Consider the following 18,583-nt stretch of genomic DNA (forward strand, 5'->3'; position numbering starts at 1 on the left):
CCCCTCTGACTCATGAGGGGGGCACCACCATGCTCGCTACCTTGCAACATACTTGTAGCTTCTCATTTGGCAATATCTTGGTCATCATATCCGAACCATTGTCGTCGGTATGGATCTTCTCAAGTTTCAGCAACTTGGAACTCACAACATATCGAATCCAATGGTACCTCACATCAATGTGCTTGGTTCGAGAGTGATAACTTGAATTCTTGGCAAGATGAATAGCACTCTGACTGTCACAAAACAGAACATACTTCTCTTGCTTCATGTCGAGCTCTTGCAAGAAGTTCTTCATCCACAAAACTTCCTTGCCGGCATCAACTGCTGCAATGTACTCAGCTTCTGTAGTTGATGTAGAAACACATTTCTGCAATCTTGATTGCCATGACACTGCTCCCCCTGCATAAGTCATCAGGTATCTGGATGTGGACTTCCTACGATCCTTGTCACCTGCGTAATCTGCATCTGTATAGCCCTGCAATACAGGATCACCATTTCCAAAGCATAGACAAGATGTAGAAGTACCCTTGAGATACCGGAGAATCCACTTCACTGCTTCCTAGTGAGCTTTACCTGGATTTGTCATGAACCGGCTAACAACTCCAACTGCATAGGCAATGTCAGCCGTAGTACATACCCTGGCATACATCAAACTGCCCACAGAAAATTGGTAAGGTACTTTCCTCATTTCTTCTTTCTCCTTCTTGCTTGTAGGACATTGTTTTGAATTCAGTTTGTGATGGCCTGCAAGCGGAGAGATAACAGATTTTGCATCTTTCATATTGAACCTTTCAAGTACCTTCTTAATATATCTTTCCTGTGAGAGCCAAAGCAACTTCTTTGATCTATCATGGGAGATCTTCATGCCAAGTATTTGCTTAGAAGGTCCTAAATCCTTCATGGCAAATGATTTACTCAATGCCTTCTTGAGGAGAGCAATCCTCTTTATGCCATTTCCAACAATCAGCATATCATCAACATACAACAAGAGAATAATGAAGTCACCCTCGGCGTACCTCTTCGTAAAGACATAGTGATCAGGTTGTGCTTTATGGTAACCAAGCCTAGTCATAAAAGACTCAAACTTCTTGTACCACTACCGAGGAGCTTGCTTCAAGCCATACAAGCTCTTCTTCAATTTGCAAACTAAGTGCTCCTTGCCCGCAACCATAAATCCCTCTGGTTGCTCCATGTATATCTCCTCCTCTAGGTCATCATGTAAGAATGCAGTCTTCACATCAAGTTGTTCAATTTCCAAGTCCATGGTGGCAGCCATGCCAAGCACAACTCGGATCGAAGACATCTTGACCACTTGAGAGAATATCTCACTATAATCAATTCCTTTTTTCTGACTGAATCCTTCCACAACCAATCTGGCCTTGTACCTTGGATGTGAGGTGTTTTCTTCAGTCTTCACTCTGTACACCCACTTGTTCTTGAGTGCTTTCTTGCCTTTTGGCAGTTTCACCAACTCAAAAGTATCATTTTCATACAGGGAATTCATCTCATCCTGCATGGCTTCTGACCATTCTTCCTTGTTCTCATCAGACACTGCCTCCTCATAGCATGAGGGCTCACCTGCATCTGTCATCAACACATATTGATGTGGTGGATATTTAGAAGAAGGAATGTGACCTCTTTCACTTCTTCTTTGCTGTTGCACTCGTGGTGAATCAGGTGGATTTTCGTTGGCATCATCATTACCAACTTCATCATCATCATCACTTGATGGTTGCTCGCCACTTTGACTTGTACTGCCTTGATCAGTTGCATCTTCACTGTCTTCAGTGTCATCATCTCCCCCATGATTGTCATGCATGAGAGGAGGACGGATTGGATCCACGTCAACCTGAGGTGTGTTGGTCAGTGGCTTCTCTGGTTTCCCAATATCTTTTATTGTTTCATCTTCAATGAACACCACATCTCGGCTTCTCACAATCTTCCTATTTACTGGATCCTGCAACCTGTAGCCAAACTCTTCACTTGGTTGGCTGAGGTAGATGCACTGCTTTGTCTTGCTATTAAGCTTGGATCTCTCGTCCCTTGGAACATGTACAAATGCCCTGCAACCAAAGACCTTCAAGTGCTTGTATGATACCTCCTTCCCTAACCAAACTCTCTAAGGAATATCACCCGCAAGAGGAACTGAGGGAGATAGGTTAACCACATACATAGCATTCATCAATGCTTCAGCCCAAAATGAATTAGGTAAATGAGTATGAGAGAGCATAGCTATGACCCTCTCTATGAGTGTCCTGTTCATTCTCTCTGCAAGACCATTGAGCTGAGGTGTCTTTGGTGGACTCTTCTCAAGCCTGATGCCAACATTTCTGCAATACCTTTTAAAAGGACCTCGATATTCACCACCATTGTCTGATCTCACGTACTTCAATTTCCTGCCAGTTTCTCTTTCGACCTTGGCATGGAACTCCTTGAAGGCTTCAAGCGTCTGGTATTTGTGTTTCAACACATACACAAAAACTTTTCTAGAATGGTCATCAATAAAAGTCACAAAGTATAATGCTCCACCATGAGATTTTTCAGTCATGGAGCAAACATCAGTGTGCACAATATCAAGAACATTTTCTGCACGATGTGGAGGGAGTGTACGGAATGCAACCCTATGTTGTTTGCCAGCAAAACAATGTGCACAGGGTTTCAAGGATATACCTTTCAACTCAGGGAGGTACTCCATGCGAGCAAGAGCATGCATGCCCTTCTCACTCATATGTCCAAGCCTCTTGTGCCACAATTCAACTGAAGTGTCTTTTTCAGCAACATTCAACACCTCATTGCACAACTTAGTTTTAGTCACACAGAGATTACCTTGCTTACTTCCTCGAGCCAAAATCAAAGAGCCTTTGGTGAGCTTCCACTTTCCTTCACCAAAATAACTAGGATGTTTGATATCATCAAGCTTGCCCACTAACAACAAATTCAGCCTTATGTCGGGAACATGCCTCACATCATCAAGCACCAATCTGCAACATGTGTTTGTTTCAATGCATATAGAGCTCTTGCCAACAATTGCTGATGAACCACTATTCCCCATCCTCACTTGGCCAGTAACACCACTAGTGTAAGATGTGAAATACTCCTTGTGTGATGTGATGTGGAAGGACGCACCTGAATCCACAAACCAACTCATGGCATCATCACGAACAGCACTATAGCAATCTTCATCTTCAATGACTAGATAGTCCTCATCTGTTGCGGTCATGGCTGAACTGCTCTCAGCCTTTTGCTCGGTTTTCTTTGTGAGTTTCCCCTCTGCAAGCTCTCTTTTATACTTCCTGCACTCGCTCTTTATGTGTCCCGGATTTCCACAATGAAAGCAAGTAATATCTTTTCGCTGTTTTGACTTTGATCTCCCCCTGGATTTATTTTTGCCTTGCTGAAATCTAGTATTGATGCGTCCACAGTTCTCATTCTTCCCATGGGTTTCAGCCACATACGCATCAGAAGAAGAGGCATCACCCTTTTCCTTCTTTCTGGCTTCTTCATTCAGCATACTGTTCTTCACCATCTCCAAAGTCAGCTTCCCATCCGGAGCTGAATTGCTAAGTGACACAACAAGCGTGTTCCAACTATCAGGCATGGAACTCAGCAGCAACAATGCTTGCACCTCATCCTCGAAGTTGATCTTCATGGCTGAAAGTTGATTTATATGGCATTGAAAGACATTTAAGTGTTCAATCACACTTGTGCCATCTCGGTACTCAAGCTTTGCAAGTCTTTTGATCACCGAGGCTTTGTTCATTGATGTCTTCCTCTCATACATAGACTCCAACTTCTGCCACATCTCATAAGCATTTGTGTCATTTGCAACATGGTGGAAAATATTGTGGTTGATGTACAACCGAATCATACCTACTACCTTTCTATGCAACACTCTCCATTCTTCTTCGATGACACATGTGGGTATCTTGTCTCTCACAATTGGCTCATACAAATCCTTGCAATAAAGGATGTCTTCCATCATGGGCTTCCATAATGAGTAATTGGAAGAATCAAGTTTTATCATGCCACTTGTAGTAGCGCTTTCTTCCAAAGCCATTGTGAGCAGCACTTCCAGCAACAATCAAGCAACTGCGATTTGCAACTTTCTAAGCAACCAAGGCTCTGATACCACTCTGTTGGGAATTAGCACACAAATGCACTTATGGTTAATTGATAACTGCAGCAGAAACAAGTAATCTCAGCACCACATCATGTACTAATTCAAGGATCATTGCTTAGCACGGAAGGAAACATATGCAGCAGCATATATGGAGGCAGAAAATGGTACTCAGCAGGCAAGACACTCCTCAGCCTAGTGTCTTGTGGTAGGAGTAAGTTTCTGGACAGCACCAAGCATCAACAAAGAGACACCAGATTTTTACGTGGAAAACCCCTCAACTTGAGGGGGGAAAACCATGGGCCGAAGCCACCCAAATCCTCTTCCACTATTATCAAATGTGGGATACAACAAGTTCTTCTCTAGAAAGCACTAGAGGATCTCATACATCAAGATTTCTAAATCTTGGATGAACACAACAAGATTTGGGGGTTCAAGAACTAGGGATTGGAACAATCTCACCAAAGATGGTGGAACCGAAGCTTGAAGGAGACAAGATAGTGGATCTGGACCATCACAACCTTGGGGAGGAGCTACCTTGCTTCTTCCTTCAATCTTCCTCTTCTTCCCTTGCTCTCTTGGTTTTCTCTCTTCTTCTCTCTTGGAGGATGAACTGATTTTCGTCACTCTTGGTGGTGGCTGCTGGATGGAGGGTAAAGCATCCCCATCCACTCATGTGCAAATTCCAAAATGACCCTAGGTCATAACCCTAATGGGTAGTGGGCTCATGCACCTCTTTGGGCTGCCTAAAAGGCCTCAAATGGTCATCTCCTCACAGCCCACATGAGGAGGATATCCCAACACCTCATACCCAAGAAACACCATCATCAAGCTTCTTGGCATGTGGCTTTGTGATATTCATGTGCGCGACGTAACCGAAGACCCGCAGGAAGTGGACGTGCGGCTTCTCCTCATCCATGTTAGCCCGTCGAACATTTTCTTCGGTGAGTGGCTCAAGAGAAAAATGGCCGTAGTGACCGCCTCTCCCCAGAAACACGACAGCATTGACATGGATTTAAGCATACTCTGGACCAAGGAGATGATCATCTAGTTCTGCCACCCCAATGTCGTTTTGCTGTGGCGAGTACAACACATAGAGTTTCCGCTTGGCACCCGTTTCCACACAATAGGCCACAAAGTCATTGTAGTCGAACTCGTCGCCTAGGTCGGTGCGCAGGGCGCGGAGCTTCTTCTTCTTCTTCTACTCAACTTCGATGCCAACCTTGAATCTACGGATGGCCGTCGCGGCTTCATCTTTTGCCTCGAGCATCAGCAGCCACGTGAAGAGGTTGCGATCATCGACGAGGTGGAGAAACATCTTTTTCCCACTGGGTATCGGTGGCGTGACCATGCCGCAAAAATCAGCATGTACCAGGTCCAGCACCTTTGGATCACGCCACTTCGCCTCCTTGGGAAATGGTGTATGGCGCTGCTTACCGGCGAGGCATGCGTCACACAATTGATCCACCTAAGAAATGTGCAGTAGGCTGCGAACTATATCGTGGAACGCGAGCTTGCGCAAAGCATGAAAGTTTAGATGCCCTAAGCGGGCATGCCACCTCTCGGATTCCTCTGCGCGGTGCGGGGCGTAGCAGATGGGCTGCACAGATCTATGTGGAGTGTGTAGAGGCAGTTAATTAGCACTGCGGTGTACCTAAGCCAGCACCTTACGACGAGGATCATGGATTATGGGAACTCCATCGCAGATCCCGATCTTGCAGCCGTGTTTAATTACCTTGTGGTTTCCTATCCGGTTAAAAGTTTCTAGACCTCCATTTATAGGGTGAGTTGTCTGTGCTTTGCATTGCAAGCGATTAGGAACATGAGAAGACAAGTAACAATACTTGGAGGTATAGTAAAGCAACTCTTAGCACAAGATTTGTTGCTCACTTGTCATCTTTGATCATCAAATTCCATAAAAATATATTGCAGTTGTTGTCTTAACAACTAAAATGCATGACTGAATCTTTTGTCATTTTGGATTAACAATTGGATTGCTGCAGATATTGTGTTAGTGGACAAGCTTATTGTCCACGACTTGGAAACATGCGTCTGGGCTGTACGAATTAAGATTCAAAGCACAAATATCTGTTCTTCTAGTTTGACGGACATTTGTTAGCCACTAGGACGAGAACTCCATCTCAATTACGGCCTTTCTGATTTGATGCACTTGGAAAACTTGTGGAGCTTCATTAGGGGTAAAGGGGCCAATGCCCCCCCCCCCCAAAAAAAAGGGTGCGGCTCAACCTATACATGACCTCCGAAGACCTGTAGATTGAGTGTGGGTTTCGGGCTCGAGCTACGTGCCATCCTTTATCTGTATCGTTAATTGCAGATTCCTCTCCCTCGAGACTTCAACCATCATTACTATACCAACTGCACTTGTTGTTGGCGGCACCTCACGCAGCGCCGCTCTTCTTCTACCCTCACAACTCTCTTGTGGTTTCTCTCTATCTTCTTCTCTCAAGAAAACACTCACTCACTCACACACACACACACACACACACACACATGCACACACACGCCTAGGATGAAACCAACCACTAGCTTTGCCAAGTGGCTCTCCTCCTTGGTGACACAAGTACATGGTCACTATCCAGCGACCTACGCGAGGAATAGGACACACCACAGATAGGTGAGTGTCTTGAGACGATGATTGTACTCAGTATGATAATTGCAACCAATATGCCAGACAAACGCGTAGAGGAATCACACATTGGTCGGCTCATGTTGCCAATTTTCCCTTCCTGCCCTTCTGTTCACTTCTTTGGTTCTTTTATGATTTTTATTCCTGGTTCTTTTTGCTAGAATTTTCTTTCATTTTGGTTTTCTGTTGTCGTTTTTCTAGAGATTGTATTTCTCCTTTTATATGTTTTATTTGCTTTTCAATTCTTTATTTTTCTTCTATTTTTAGATATATTCCATATATATATTAAATGTCTATGAATTTCAGAAAGTGTCCATGAAATTAAAACAATGTTCTCATATTTTAGCACACGAAGAATAGTTTTTCAAATACATGGTGAGCAGTTTTCAATACGCGAAGATTTTTTTTAATACTTGACAAGAAACTAATATAAATGCAATATTAAAAAATTCACGCGTTTTCAAATTTTGCGCATGGAGTTTTAAAAAAATCTTCTTAAATAGCGAACCAAAAATAAAGGAACTCTTTTTTTCTGCAGGGAGAAAAAAAAAAGAAACTCACAAAACCAGTTTCTACGAGCTGTGGAGTGTGATAACAGTGCGCTAGGAGCATATGAACAGATGTGCAACATTACTTTTTTGACCTGGTTCTTAAACAATTTTCCTATGATTATCCCAAATTCCATCTTTCATGTATACGCCGTAGCAGTCATAAACCGTGGCCTAGATAGTGCGCACGATCCGGGAGACGTAGAAAAAAGTCTGGCCAGACAGTGGCGAAGCTACAAATAAAATGTTGGGCGGGCCACCGAGCACAATTGTTTTTCAAATTCTGAACCATATATGTATACTATTTCAATGCCGAACAGTGCTACGAAATCGCAAACCGTTATTAGACCGTAAACAATTCCTTTGCACACTATAATAATCTGTAAATAACAAGATATTTGGTGGATTATAATCTGTATATAATAACAAGATATAGTATTTAGTTGTTGTGAACTTTTTTGTTTCTCCTAGAGAGCTAGAACGTTTTTTTTTTCGAGACAATCCTGGAGAGGCACAACTTGTCCATATCGTTCTCTGTCTCATCGGCCCATCTGAGCTTGCGGCCCACGCCAGGGATCCGAAGATTACCCTAATAATAACAAAACAAAAGGGGAAAAAAAATCCCAATCAGAGCCCCCCTCCCCTCCCGCCGCCGCCGCCGCCATGTCCCGCTTCGTGCGGCGCCTCGCCGGCATCCCGTGGCGCCAGATCGCCGGGGAGGCCTTCTCCGTCGGCCTGCTAACGGCGCAGGGCCTCTGCGCCGTCCACGTCGTCAGCGAGCACGTCCTCGGCGTCGCCTTCGTACGCGCCCTCTCCCTCCCCCTCCTCCTCCCTCTCTCTCTGACGTGCTCTCACCCTTGGCGTTGCAGCCGCGGGGCCCCAGCATGCTGCCGGCGCTCAACATGGCGGGGGACGTGCTGCTGACCGACAAGGTGAGCCCGCGGCGCGGGTGGGTGGGGCCGGGGGACGTCGTGCTCCTCCTCTCGCCGGAGGACCCGCGCAAGATCGTCGCCAAGCGCGTGCTCGGGATGGAGGGCGACGAGGTCACCTACCCCGTCGACGCCGGCAACAGCGATGCCACCAAGACCGTCGTGGTGAGTTGAGAGTACCGGATTGAATTGGATTTCAGATTTCCAGGCTTGTGTCCTCTAGATATGACAGACTCTTTATTTCAGATTTCCTAGATTTATGGCAACTCTGGTATCTGATCAGTATCAGAAACGGTGCCACCGAGTTGCTGATGGTATTTTTGGATGCCTGATGAATTGTGTAATTTTAGGTACCACAAGGTCATATTTGGGTGCAGGGTGACAATATCTATTCATCTAATGACTCGAGGCAGTTCGGACCGGTGCCTTACGGTCTCGTAAAAGGGAAGATGTCCTATCGGGTATGTCGAGTAACCGACTTCTCTGTTTTGCTTCCTCGTTAGCTTAGTAAAAAAACCTGATGAAGCTTTGGTGTGCTTCTGTACCCTGTTGTAAGATTTATATCTACAGTTTAACTCGATTTGGCGTCTGTCTAAATATGTAACTAGTGATGGTTTTGAACTTCAATTTTTTGAGTAACCGATTTTAAACTGCAGCTGTCATGTTATATCTTCATTATATGCTGTGAATATTAGGGAAATTAATGGTAACATAATATTTTATTGGCCAAAACAGAGTTTCAGGTGCTTCAGTGTCTTTGTATACTTCGAGGTTTAATTACTATGGTCTGCAATATTCACCAAATTTGACTAATGATTATCATGTACAGCAGACATGTGCTGACTCAATATTATGAAATACCTACTGTTGCTCTAGGCCCAACATAATGCACAGTTGGGTGATTGAGTGCTCTGCTTTTGGTTGATTTAGTGGCACTAAAGAAATTCTCATTCTAGTTACGCGCGGGGGACAGTATTGCCCTTAATAATATCACAACCGTTCTTTGATACTGTAAAGTTTACCAGGAATACTGAAGTCTGCTTAGATTTTTTAGACACCAGGCCATCCTCTGTCTATTAGGCCTTTTTCTAAGCTGGACAGTTGTACAGTCAAAATTACCAGGATAAAATCAGAGATTAAATGAGTGTTGGTTTTAACTGAGAAATTTTGTTTTATCAGTTAATAATGTTATTTAGCTACTGCATTGTCTTGCTGATAATCGTTTTCACACACTCGTTATCAAATTATATGTGTAAATTCATTTGAATCTCGTAAGCGATAAAATTCATTATGCATCAGCTGGTAGTTGGAATGCATTAACCAAATGTGAAATGCGACAGCATCTCCATGAGTATTGGGGGCCATCCTCCTTGGAGTCTTGTCACTCAGTTTTTTCTTGCTGGTCAGTATTGACAGGGTTTTTTGTTCTCAGATTTGGCCACCGTCAAGGATTGGTGCAATTGATTCAAAAGAGTAGGACACAGGTAAATTGAATTCTTGTTACCTACTATTTTTTCAAAATTCCCGATCATCCCTTTTCTGCATGTTAATTTACCTTTTGCCATTTTTCCACAACCATCCAAGTCAGAGTATAAGCGACAGTTCATATGATGCAACCAGGCCCTGCATTTGTTGGTGCACATTTGATACTTCACAATTTTGGTCCTTGCCCCCCAGAAGCCCCGTTCAGCGAATCTATGGCATGATTCGATTGTTGTGTCTCATGTCGTAACTTATGTTCTGTGATGCTTGTAAAGTGAACTAACCTGATGAAACTACAAGTTCCGGGCATGGCTGATGAGCTATCGTCTTGACGTTGAGATTGTATTAAACTTGTCATTCTCCTGGACCAAAGCGTGATCAGTTGTGCATTGTAACATTTGCTTATTGTTAAGGCCGTTTTAAGTGAAAGGAATTGTGTTATCGGTGAGTGTTATGGATGAGTGATTATTCAAGTTCAAGCCATTTCAGCGTAACTAAGTTGCTTTGGAAGAAAAAAGGCCAGTGGGCAAGCTGTGTATGGCGGTGCGTGTCAGATTCCTTTGCCTATTGCATATAGCGGAACATGGTAAAATTCCGTATTGCATTTTTCAGGCTGTGTGAAGCATCGTTTGTTCTAATTTGTTAAATATTTGTATTTAAAATCTGCAACACATGTATACTTAATCACTCCTTGGTAACCTAGTGAGATTACGGGCAAGATTGCGCCATTGCTCTGGGAATTTCCGAATTCATTTTCGGCGTAGACTGGTAGGTGGTTTACTTGATCAATGGGACGGCATAGTTGTTGATGCTCAGAATGTTAATTTGAACTCCTCACCTGAGCCTTTGATAAGAAGCTTGATTTTGCTATGAAATCTGTAAAATAGCTGGTTGGAAACAGACATAGCTGGGGCTAACAAGATATGGAAAGATTTTCATGTGGCAGTTGTGTCGTAATTCGATTCTTACTAGAGATAATCTGAGAAAACAGCTAAACACTTGTTTGGTTCTAACATGGCCAAAGTTATCTGGGTTATTGTTGGGCATGTGATTTTGTGTTGCTTGCTGAACTTGGCCTTGCTCTTTCCCACCACCGTTCCAAAATATAAGACGTTTTCGCAATTTAATTTGAACCAACAGGTTGTCTTACATTTGCAAACAGGGGGCGTAGAATGTCAAGTAGGTGGTAGCAAATTTTCGCCCTGTAGCTAGCGCTTCCACGGCGAGCTCCAGGTGACGATTTTCGCCCCAACTCGCTCCCCCCTTTCTCTCTTCCTATCATTGCTTTTCGCTTTTCGCTTTTCGTTTCGTCAAGTATTGAACCGAATGTGGATGTATGTACACCTGTTTTTCGAGAGTACTATTGAACACCTGTTTATGGGCCAAGTTATGCTCAATCGCCCTCTTCTGTGACTCCAGATTTGAGAATTCAAAACAAGACCAAACCATGATTAGTTCAGATCAAAAAGGAAAAGACCATGCCTGGTTTCTTGAAATACCGCACCCCGTGTCAAAAAAGAAGGGGGGGAAAAGTTTAAACCTGAGTGTACGGAAGATGAAACACACGCAAATTTGATTCTGCAACCGTCACAATCTATGAACTCGAAAGACGCAGAACTTTGCCACTATATCACTACACAAGCACGCTCAGTAAAAGGCCTATTTTTCCAGTAAGTCAATCTTAGTACTACATAGTAACAGTCTCTGGTCGTACAAGCTAAAAAGAACCTATGATCTGCTCGACGTATTTTTTTGGTTTCCATTTCGACCCGAACTACAAAGAATTAGACAAAAAAGGCGAGAGGAACAAGCGACTGCGCACGTGGTCACACACTGCTTACTACACACACACACACACACACACACACACACACACACACACACACACACACACACCGAGATGGCGAAAACCGACGCCATCATCGCGTCACTGCTAGTTACTGGACAAGCCATTTCGGAGCTCAGAGAGCTGCAGCTCAGCTGTGCTCCGATGGGTCGGCCGTCCAGTACGTCTTGACCGCCACGAGGACCTTCTCCTGGTCGAAGGGCCCGTCCTCGTGGTCCAGGATGCGGCTGTCCCACCGCATCCGCTGGGCTATGGCCTGGACCTTGGTGAGCACGTCGACCGTGTCGCGGATGATCGCCGTGCCCTCGGGCCTCAGTATCCTGTCCATCTCCAGGAGGATGTCCGTTATGTCGCACCTGCAGAGTTCAGCAGGATCAAATGTGTCAGCAGGAGTGAGCATCAGTTGAATATTATCACAACATGCTCCCAGGTCTGCATACAAGTTCTTGCGTTTAAACCATGATCTTATGTTACATACTTACAGACAGTATAAACAGCAAACTATACTGTGACACCATAGCCATGAGTAAAGTAATGGTCTAACAATGACAAGTGTCAGCAGGAGTAAGCATCAGTCGAATTTTAAGTGATAATACTCAACCGAACCGATCTGCATAGAAGTCTTATCATTTCCTTTTCAAGTCTACCACTTAATATGGGGTGAACATGGTTCTGATTATCTCTGTGGCAATAACTATTTTTGGTTCCCCTCTATTACGGGTTGGAAAATGATGCGGAGCAACCACTAAAATATCTTATCAGAATCAGTAACAAACTACACAGCAGAACTAAAACACAATTTGATAAGCTGATGCAATCGTATGGCGTAAGTTAGACCGATCTAGGATCACCAACTAAAACACACCGTGATGGAACAATAGAGTAAACGTAAGTAGAACTGATTAAGGATCACCAACTAAAATAGATACTGAAACATGCATGTTTCCTTACCTGTCCTGGTAGATGCTGAACAAATTGTCGGCGTGCAAAAGGTCGTAGGTCCTCGGATACGTCGAGAAGGCTTCACACCAGTCCTGGTAAGTGCCGATGAACCCTCGCTCGTAAATTGCTCCAAGGGTGTCTTTATCCGAATTAACTGGAACGACGTTCATCACCCACACAGGGTACTTAACCAGGGAAGCGGCAAAACCGCCCAAGTTCGCATTCATGTCCATCACATTCCTGTACCGCCCCTGTGCTATGGGCGTGGTGCGTTTGTAGTACGCCAACCTCTTCTCCCACAGCTTCATGTCATCCTCAAACTTCTTTTCATCTATCCCCGGAATCGTGCCCCTCTTAACCCTTGGGGGCACCGTGAATGCCCTCTTTGGCCATCTCGCAACCTCTCCGCCGGCGATTGATCCCTGGTTGCTTACTTCAGGCAATGGAGTAAGACAGGATTCCATCTTCTTGTACCTATACAAAACAGTATGATAAAAAAAAATTCAGAGCAAGACAGACAGATAACTACCAACAGTATGATAACAATTCGAGAAGCAATTTAATACCAGGCAGCATCAGGGTTGTCACTCTTGCAGATATGGGGTATCTTATGCTTCTTTTTTATGTCGGCACACTCAAGGTGGTTCTTGGGCTTCTGCCAGATGGAGAGATCCTCCTTCTCGGCCACCTTATTCCAGCAAAGGCTCCTCGCGACATCCTCAATCTTGTCTTGCTCCCGCTTGAGGTCTTCCTCGGCCCTCTTCCACCCATTGTGGTGCGTCTTCCAGTTGATCGGAGGGCCCGAGTGAATCCAGTAGCCCCCTGGCCTTAGAATTCTATCGATCTCGGCAAGGTACAGTCCATCTGAAGATTTATTTATTTACAACATCAGTCAATCAGGCAGTTCACTCTTACTCAAGAACAGCTTGAAAAAGCTAAGGATCTACATAATAGAGAAAATTTCAGATGTATGAAGTGCTCACCATGTCCTCCCCAAGGAATCAGACAACGTGAACAATGAGCCAGATCAAATGCCCTAGATGGATAAGGCAACCGTATTGATCCCATCACCCCGAGGATGGCAGGCACACCACGTTCCAGTGCAAATTGCACCTGAGCTTCGTGTGTGTCCCTCGGCGCAAACGACACGGTAATGATGTTCCTCTTCAGCAAGTAAGCCCCAAAGCTAGCAACCTTCATCAATAATACAAAAGCATCAGCATCGTAACAACATACATAAACCTGAAGTCAGAAGATTTTCTCCAACAAGATCCTTGTCATACCCCGCAGCCCGTGTCGATCGCCGTCCTGATCCTCCCATCCGACAACGAGATGAGCTTACTGATTTCATCAATGTACGCGTCAGCGCCATGGGGAAACATAGTGCCACCACCGGGGAACCGGAACTTGTTCCCCTCCACTCGGATCCAGTTCTGCACGGCCTTCTCAATGCTGAGCTCCTTGTGAGGGATGTTGTCAAACCAAGCGACGTCCCTGCTCTCCGGCCACCTGAAGGGGTTCTTGTACTTTGGTGGCGCTGGAATGAGGCATCGGATCTGCTCGTCCTTGCCCGGGCAGTGCCTCTCACGGTATATCAGCATGTCCCGGTCAAACAGACGGCCACGTTTCCGGTCCTCGCATGGCGTGTACTCACTCTGATTGAGCGGGCAGGCAGGGAACTGCTGCACCGCAGACTCTGTGTCACTGAGGTTCAGCTGGTGGTGCGCATCAAAATCGAGCACATTCTCAGATGCAGGCGCAAAAGACGGCACCGAGCCGTCTCTCTGCGCCATGGTATCACAGTCAACTCGGCTGATTGCCGAATCAGCCACAGGATTCGGCATGGTGCTGTTCTGCCATGCCCCGAGCACGTAGAAGGCAACGCAGAGAGCGCTCACCACAAGTACGTAGGTGAGACGCTGCTTCTTGGATTCTTGCAGATGCTGGGCTTTAGGAGATGCTGGGTAATCTTTAGCCATGGCTCCTGCAAATTTGGAGAACGAGTGTTAGTACGGTGGTTTCCAACAGAAGCAACAATAGAACTACTGGGAAGTGTAAGAGATGCAAATGAACTCTGTAAAAAGAGCCCGACTGGAACTGTGCATACATTTGAACTGAAAGAACAGTAAAACTGAAAAAGAAACACATGTTTGTCACAGGGCAAACACAAGTCTGAAGCTTAAGGTAAACTACAAGATCTGAATAGTGTAACTTAAAAATGGTAATGTAGAAGGGAACACTAACAGAAAAACTAGATAGAGCAGCAGTCAACTTCAGATTTGCAGTGAATTACAAAGCAAAAACTAAAAGTACTAACTACTGTAGTTCAAATGCATTGCAATATTCAAGTTCAGACATACACACTGAACATTTGACCAGTTACTTCCGAAGAAAACACACACTGACTATTAGAGATAAAGCAAGCAGCTATTAAACAATTAATCATGGTCGTCTGCGCTGAAACAATTACAATAAAAAACAAAAAAGCACACAACAGTCATTTACATCTGTGTGCTATACATATACATAGAGGAAAGAAATTATAAAAGGAATAAGAGTATGAAATTACTCAACATAGACAATGAAAATGCATGTGTTACTACAGTAATTACATTTCTAAAGAAAGGGAGTTACAGTTAACCTCATCAGGCACTGTAATGTAACAGAACATAGGCGCAAATTACAAAGGCTGACAGAGCGACAGATCATAGGATTAACAAAACTCAAAGAATACCAAATTTACACTGACTAAAAAGCAAGAATACAAGTCCTCAGTAAGTGTACTAGAGCTGTAAGCAAACTTAAAACCCAACTACCGGACACGGTAAATCATGGTCATTTGGACTGTAAAAAGAGTTCCACATAACAGTAAATGATGGAAAGAGCTCAAATACTAGTACAAAAATAAACTTGAAAGACGATCAGCAACAGCCGCAGAAGTACTATTGAAGTTACAATGAACGGTGAAGCAAAATTTCAGGAAAAGAGGAAATTCGGAACATCAGAGACAAAATCCTATTTTCCTGACAGAACAACTACACAATAGAAACACTGGAAATAGAGGGGCAGGAAATTATATCACCCAAAAATATACATTGACAGAAAATTGTAAGAAATAACAGCATTACAGGGCAGAAAGTTACGCCTAACTAACTATACACCGAAAATACAACCAACCGCTGGAAACTGCCAGAAAATTGTAACTACTGAACTATTGGCTGCGCATCTGAACTACTGAACTAATGGCATGTACAATGGTTGATATGATAAGTCTTATCTTAATTAAACATTGCGTGTAATTTAGGGATGACAATGAAACATGTATGCAATGGCGGCGGCTCTGAGCGCACGAAAACAGAGCACGAGCAGCAAGAAGTATCTGAGTCTCGGTCTCGATCCACGAATTGCCTCACGCATTGGACAAGGCTGCATATGAAGGAGCCGATCTGTCCGGCGCGCCTCTCCCTCTCCCTCTCCCTCTCTCGCGCGCAGATGCACGTAGGCCCGCCCCCCGCAGCCACATCCAGCTCCGTTGCGGCTGCCCCGGCCTCCGCCGCCGACGAACAGGACAAAGCGGCTAGGGATCAATCATGAACATGAGCGCGGACCTACCAAGATTTGGGGTGCGGGGAATCGGATCGGGGAGCGCAGACCAAGAAGGAGAAATCGCAACCAACGGAGCAGATCTGGCTCTCCGCAACGGACGGGGAAGGGGAGGGGAGGAGAGCCGCTCCAAGCACCGCACGTGAATCCTAGAGCCGTAGAGCGCTTATTACAAGAGAAGAAAACAGAGCAAAAATGGCGAGGCAGAGCCACCGCCCGCCGGACCATCGGATCCACCGCCCACCCTAACAAGAAAGAAACAAGCAAACAGTAGAGCAAGCCGGCAGACCTGTCCGTCGGGAAGAAGCCACCGTCCTCTCCTCTCCTCTCCTCCTGGGTAGGAGCTCAGCGCGCCCAAGCTCCGGTGACGGAAGAAGAAGGAGGAGGAGGAGGAGGAGGAGGAGCTGGCCTCCGTCTCCGGTGAGCCCAAGCTCTATTTATTCACGCGAGCGAGCTCTTCAACGACGGCCCGGCGAGCGGGGCGGGCAGGTGAGCACTCTGAGCAGGGAGTGGGGAGTGAAGTGGTGTGATGCCAAACACCACCCACGCCGACACAGAGGAATAAAATGGGGGTGGTGTGAAAAGGCCGCCTCCCCGCGTCTGTCCACCGTCCGTTAATTGCACCGACGAAAATGTCCATGGGTCCTCCTCAATCCTCATCCTCCCTCCCCGGCGGACTTTTTTGGTCAATCTGTGGAACTGGAACCAGCGGGCTGAGAAAGAAGATGAGAGGTTTCTTGGCATTGGTTTCTGAAAAAACAATCTCCCCTTTTTTTTTGACGATTCAAGGATCTAGCTTGGATTCCTTCATCGAAAATCCAACGAGATTTAAAACCGAACAAAAATTAAAAAAAATTCCAATTTCTTTTTGTAAGCAAGAAAGATGTGTATGTGCGTGATGTTCGTGCAAAATTTGGTGATGTTCAGACATTCGAGTAGCGCGCGGCAAAATAGACAAAATCCAGGCGTGAACAGTGTTGTTTTTCAAATGTTTCTCTCGGGCATGAATTTGTGTCTTTTCTTTTGTCATGAGCTCCTCGAATATTCAAACATCTCCGAATTTGGCACCGGCATCACGCACTCAAACATCTTTCACCATGATTTTTTTTGAAATTTTTGGAATTTGCTTTCTATTTTAAATCGCGTTAATGTTCACTCGCGCGCTCATCAAAATGCTGCTCCCTTCGTTCATGTGCTTTTCTTCTTAAACTACGGTAGGTCTTGTAACAAACAAACAAACAAACAATTCGCCATGGTTCCGCATTGCTTATTCCGCATGCAAGGTAAAATAAGACCGCCATGACAACCAGCGACGCCAAACGGGCAGCGTGTAGCAATGTCAGCAAATAGGGATATTAAACCATTGGATTTTTCAAGATTGCAAGCACACGAACCAACACCACGCGTATAAAAACGAACGATGGATTATTATTGTTATTACCTTCACCAAGGCAAAGATCCCGTTCCCCCCTCGTGCCGCCCTCGCGATTTCGCCCGGCCTTGCCTGATCTACCATTGATCTGGGCCGCTTCACCCGCCGCGCCCCGCCCGCGGCGACGCCTGCTCGCAATGCAATTACAATTTTACAACACAAGGAGGGAGGGGAGGGTGGAACCAAAAGGCTCTCCTTTTGAGCTATTCCTTTTATTTATCTCCCAGCACGGCAGCTCCTGTTTTCCTCCTTGTTTCCTGCCTACATGGAGTGGACAGGATTTGGTCAATGGTGACAGCGCAAGCACCACACATGTTTTGGGGAACACATTATGGGCCATCCATTTGAGAGCTCACAGCATGCTACAGCTTTTCCTTCTTTTTTTTTACTTGAAAAAATATATTTACTACCTTCACGGTCGGTGGAAATGGTGGTACTGGTTACATACCATGCTATGCAATGAAAATGCATGGACCATTTGGTCAATGAAATTGATGCAAACACATGTCACATGTCCCCCTTAATTTTGGTCTATTTCTTGGAAAAAAAAATTGGGAAGAAAACGATGTTGTGTTTCTTCCGGAAGACATGCTTCCAACGCATATTTGTCAGTTTAAATTACGTAACGAGAAAATGGGACCAGAGAAGCGAGGATAATGTTGTCGTAAAATGATGATATTGCTTGCCTCCATCGCAAAGATCACCGAGTCGAGCAATGATCTCAAAAGTGCACCATCACTTTCGAAATTTTCCTTTTTATCCCTTTATCTCTTCCACCGCTATTGATTTTCAAGTGAATTTGTTAGAGGCGGCGTTGGAGATCCATAATTTTGGATCTGAACAACACCCAACTAGATTCAGAATTGTAGCATCATACATGCATTGCACATTGGCATGAACTTACTAGGTTACCCTCACGCATATAACTTTGAAGAAACAGTGGTGGCATGGTCTCTGAAAAGAGAAAAGGAACGACAACAAAAGGCAGACGCAGTGGTGACATATTCCTCCTTTGTGCAAGGATTTCTTCACGAGGC

The 18,583-nt window shown here is 44.9% G+C and overlaps 2 protein-coding genes across 7 annotated transcripts; one reads left to right on the forward strand and one right to left on the reverse strand.

The window, feature by feature from the left end:
* The first annotated feature begins 7,918 nt into the window (after nucleotides 1-7,918).
* Nucleotides 7,919-10,164, forward strand: LOC123129972 (mitochondrial inner membrane protease subunit 1). Of its 3 annotated transcripts, none has more exons than XM_044549927.1 (5): nucleotides 7,919-8,113; nucleotides 8,182-8,406; nucleotides 8,592-8,702; nucleotides 9,674-9,725; nucleotides 9,826-10,164. In XM_044549927.1, the coding sequence occupies exons 1-4, from the start codon at nucleotides 7,976-7,978 to the stop codon at nucleotides 9,716-9,718; spliced, it is 519 nt and encodes a 172-aa protein (XP_044405862.1). In that variant the 5' UTR covers nucleotides 7,919-7,975; the 3' UTR covers nucleotides 9,719-9,725; nucleotides 9,826-10,164. The 3 variants fall into 3 exon arrangements, with proteins under 3 accessions (XP_044405862.1, XP_044405861.1, XP_044405863.1); XM_044549926.1 differs by having other exon boundaries at nucleotides 9,830-10,164; XM_044549928.1 differs by having other exon boundaries at nucleotides 9,862-10,164.
* A 1,206-nt stretch (nucleotides 10,165-11,370) lies between these two features.
* On the reverse strand, nucleotides 11,371-17,697 carry LOC123131657 (probable methyltransferase PMT17). 4 transcript variants are annotated; one of them, XR_006464260.1, is made up of 7 exons: nucleotides 16,404-16,656; nucleotides 13,795-14,495; nucleotides 13,495-13,705; nucleotides 13,078-13,375; nucleotides 12,521-12,985; nucleotides 11,620-11,925; nucleotides 11,371-11,585 (listed from the first exon to the last, which is right to left on the reverse strand). XR_006464260.1 is itself a non-coding variant. In XM_044551326.1 (6 exons), the coding sequence occupies exons 2-6, from the start codon at nucleotides 14,488-14,490 to the stop codon at nucleotides 11,700-11,702; spliced, it is 1,896 nt and encodes a 631-aa protein (XP_044407261.1). In that variant the 5' UTR covers nucleotides 14,491-14,495; nucleotides 17,556-17,697; the 3' UTR covers nucleotides 11,371-11,699. The 4 variants fall into 4 exon arrangements, 2 of the variants coding, with proteins under 2 accessions (XP_044407261.1, XP_044407260.1); XR_006464261.1 differs by having other exon boundaries at nucleotides 11,371-11,589; XM_044551326.1 differs by lacking the exon at nucleotides 16,404-16,656 and adding an exon at nucleotides 17,556-17,697 and having other exon boundaries at nucleotides 11,371-11,925.
* Between the last annotated feature and the right edge of the window lie 886 nt (nucleotides 17,698-18,583).

The sequence above is a fragment of the Triticum aestivum genome, chromosome 6A (assembly GCF_018294505.1).
Source record: "Triticum aestivum cultivar Chinese Spring chromosome 6A, IWGSC CS RefSeq v2.1, whole genome shotgun sequence".
Taxonomy (NCBI): Eukaryota; Viridiplantae; Streptophyta; class Magnoliopsida; order Poales; family Poaceae; genus Triticum; species Triticum aestivum.